Source organism: Pristiophorus japonicus, chromosome 30, assembly GCF_044704955.1.
Source record: "Pristiophorus japonicus isolate sPriJap1 chromosome 30, sPriJap1.hap1, whole genome shotgun sequence".
NCBI classification, from domain to species: domain Eukaryota; kingdom Metazoa; phylum Chordata; class Chondrichthyes; family Pristiophoridae; genus Pristiophorus; species Pristiophorus japonicus.
The window spans coordinates 4339678-4343217 of NC_092006.1; the positions used below are offsets into that span (position 1 = coordinate 4339678).

At 57.5% G+C, this 3540-nt stretch overlaps 1 protein-coding gene across 2 annotated transcripts in view; it reads right to left on the reverse strand.

Annotated features, from left to right (window-relative positions):
- Positions 1-633: 633 nt before the first annotated feature.
- LOC139240162 (pyruvate kinase PKM-like) overlaps positions 634-3540 on the reverse strand; it is a 17670-nt gene continuing 14763 nt past the window's right edge. For both annotated transcript variants that reach the window (XM_070868564.1, XM_070868562.1), the window contains 3 exons: positions 2563-2729; positions 1545-1726; positions 634-830 (listed from right to left, as the gene is read on the reverse strand). In XM_070868564.1, coding sequence (XP_070724665.1) covers positions 724-830; positions 1545-1726; positions 2563-2729 — 456 coding nt within the window. In that variant the 3' untranslated portion in view covers positions 634-723. The remainder of the gene's footprint in view (positions 831-1544; positions 1727-2562; positions 2730-3540) is intronic.

Here is a 3540-nt window from a genome sequence, read left to right on the forward strand (position 1 = left end):
TCTCACTGGGGTACGGGGCCCACACACACTGACTCTCACTGGGGTACAGTCCCACACACACTGACTCTCACTGGGGTACAGTCCCACACACACTGACTCTCACTGGGGTACGGTTCCCACACACACTGACTCTCACTGGGGTACAGTCCCACACACACTGACTCTCACTGGGGTACAGTCCCACACACACTGACTCTCACTGGGGTACGGTTCCCACACACACTGACTCTCACTGGGGTACAGTCCCACACACACTGACTCTCACTGGGGTACAGTCCCACACACACTGACTCTCACTGGGGTACAGTCCCACACACACTGACTCTCACTGGGGTACGGATCCCACACACACCGACTCTCACTGGGGTACAGGTCCCACACACACTGACTCTCACTGGGGTACAGTCCCACACACACTGACTCTCACTGGGGTACAGTCCCACACACACTGACTCTCACTGGGGTACAGTCCCACACACACTGACTCTCACTGGGGTACGGTTCCCACACACACTGACTCTCACTGGGGTACGGGTCCCACACACACCGACTCTCACTGGGGTATGGGTCCCACGGAATTTTTGAACAGAAGGACAATGGTAAAAGGCAGCAGAGGAAAAGAAGACTTTATTCGCGTTGTGGGCGGACTTCAGGACACAGGAGCCAGACGAGGCGGCCGGATGACCCCACGGATGTTGCCGGGTCGAAGGTCAGCCGCTGACCTCAGGGTACGGGCACCACTCGCATGATGTTGGTCGCCCCGGCGCCCGATCGCCAACCTGTCACCACGATTACCACATCGCCAGAGTTCACAAACTCCCGAGCTTTCGCTGCAACACAGAGAACGGGTTAGATACAAAGTAAAGCTCCCTCTACACTGTCCCATCAAACACTCCCAGAGCAGGTACAGGGGGTTAGATACAGAGTAAAGCTCCCTCTACACTGTCCCATCAAACACTCCCAGGGCAGGTACAGGGGGTTAGATACAGAGTAAAGCTCCCTCTACACTGTCCCATCAAACACTCCCAGGGCAGGTACAGGGGGTTAGATACAGAGTAAAGCTCCCTCTACACTGTCCCATCAAACACTCCCAGGGCAGGTACAGCACGGGGTTAGATACAGAGTAAAGCTCCCTCTACACTGTCCCATCAAACACTCCCAGGGCAGGTACAGGGGGTTAGATACAGAGTAAAGCTCCCTCTACACTATCCCATCAAACACTCCCAGGGCAGGTACAGGGGGTTAGATACAGAGTAAAGCTCCCTCTACACTGTCCCATCAAACACCTCCAGGGCAGGTACAGCACGGAGTTAGATACAGAGTAAAGCTCCCTCTACACTGTCCCATCAAACACTCCCAGAGCAGGTACAGGGGGTTAGATACAGAGTAAAGCTCCCTCTACACCGTCCCATCAAACACTCCCAGGGCAGGTACAGCACGGGGTTAGATACAGAGTAAAGCTCCCTCTACACTGTCCCATCAAACACTCCCAGGGCAGGTACAGGGGGTTAGATACAGAGCGAGAGTGATGCGGGATAATTTACCAATCTCCATGGCGAAGTTTACTCTCTGGTCCACATCCTCTGACCAGACCTCGTGCACCTTCTCCCGATACAGGACGGGGAAGATCCCGCGATACAGGTGAGCCTGTCGGGCTACCCGCTCGTTGCGGGTGACGGCGATGATGGGGGCTCGAGGCCGATACTTGGACACGAGCTGAGCTGTCCTGCCGACGAAGGAGGAGGTGAAAATAAGGCAGTGTTAACTCAATCAACACACATCAGCAGAGGCCCTCATTAAATGGTGGAGCAGGCTCGAGGGGCCGAATGGCCCACTCCTGCTCCTATTTCTTATGTTCTCATGTACCAAAGCACTCTAAAGCCAATGAAACACTTCTGGAGTGTGGTCACTGTTGTATTGTGGGAAACGCGGCAGCTCAATTTGTGCACAGCAAGCTCCCACACACAGCGATGTGATAATGACCCGGATCATCTGTTTTAGTGATGTTGGTTGAGGGATAAATATTGGCCCCAGGACACCGGGGAGAACTCCCCCTGCTCTTCTTCCAATAGTGGCCCCGGGATCTTTTACATCCACCCGAGAGGGCAGACGGGGCCTCGGTTTAACGTCTCATCCGAAAGACGACACCTCCGACAGTGCGGTGTTCCCTCAGTACTGCCCCTCCGACAGTGCGGCGCTCCCTCAGTACCGCCACTCCGACAGTGCGGCACTCCCTCAGTACCGCCCCTCCGACAGTGCGGGGCTCCCTCAGTACCGCCCCTCCGACAGTGCGGCGCTCGCTCAGAACTGCCCCTCCGACAGTGCGGCGCTCCCTCAGTACCGCCCCTCCGACAGTGCGGCGCTCGCTCAGAACTGCCCCTCCGACAGTGTGGCACTCCCTCAGTACTGCCCCTCCGACAGTGCGGCGCTCCCTCAGTACTGCCCCTCCGACAGTGCGGCGCTCCCTCAGTACTGCCCCTCCGACAGTGCAGCACTCCCTCAGTACTGCCCCTCCGACAGTGCAGCACTCCCTCAGTACTGCCCCTCCGACAGCGCAGTTACCTCCCGGAGTTGGTGAGGACGATTATGGCCCCGGAGCAGGATTTGAACGAAGCCTCCACTGCCCCCACGGCCGTGACCTCGGTTGGGTCACGGGTCAGAGGCATCAACCTCCGGAGTTCCTCAAAGAGCTGGTGGTGGTACACAGCTGCCTCGGCCTCCCGTGCGATCTGCAGAGAGAGAGAGAGAGAGAGCGTGAGAGCGTGCGAGAGAGAGAGCGAGAGAGAGAGAGAGAGAGAGAGAGAGAGCGTGAGAGCGTGCGAGAGAGAACGCTAGAGAGAGAGAGAGAGAGAGAGAGAGCGAGAGAGAGAGAGTGTGCGAGAGGGAGAGAGAGAGAGAGCGCGCGAGAGAGAGAGAGAGAGAGAGAGAGCGCGTGAGAGCGCGCGAGAGAGAGAGAGAGCGAGGGCGAGAGAGAGAGAGAGCGAGAGAGAGAGAGAGAGCGAGAGAGAGAGAGAGAGCGCGAGAGAGAGAGAGAGGGAGAGAGAGAGAGAGAGAGAGAGCGAGAGAAAGAGCGAGAGAGAGAGAGAGCGAGAGAGAGAGAGAGAGAGCGAGAGAGAGAGAGAGCGAGAGAGAGAGAGAGAGAGAGAGAGCGCGCGAGAGAGAGAGAGAGAGAGAGAGCGCGCGAGAGAGAGAGCGAGAGAGAGAGAGCGCGCGAGAGAGAGAGAGAGAGAGAGAGCGAGAGAGAGAGAGAGCGAGAGTGAGAGAGAGAGAGAGAGAGCGAGAGAGAGAGAGAGGGAGAGCGAGAGAGAGAGAGAGCGAGAGAGAGTGAGCGAGAGAGAGAGCGCGCGAGAGAGAGAGAGCGAGAGAGAGCGAGAGAGTGTGCGAGAGGGAGAGAGCGAGAGAGAGAGAGAGAGTGAGAGAGTGTGCGAGAGGGAGAGAGCGAGAGAGCACGCGATGAGTCTCCTGAACGTGTAGAACCCTCGCTGGGTGGCTCACACCTCTCCCCATGGAGGCTGACCTTTCGCGATCGACGGTTCCCAG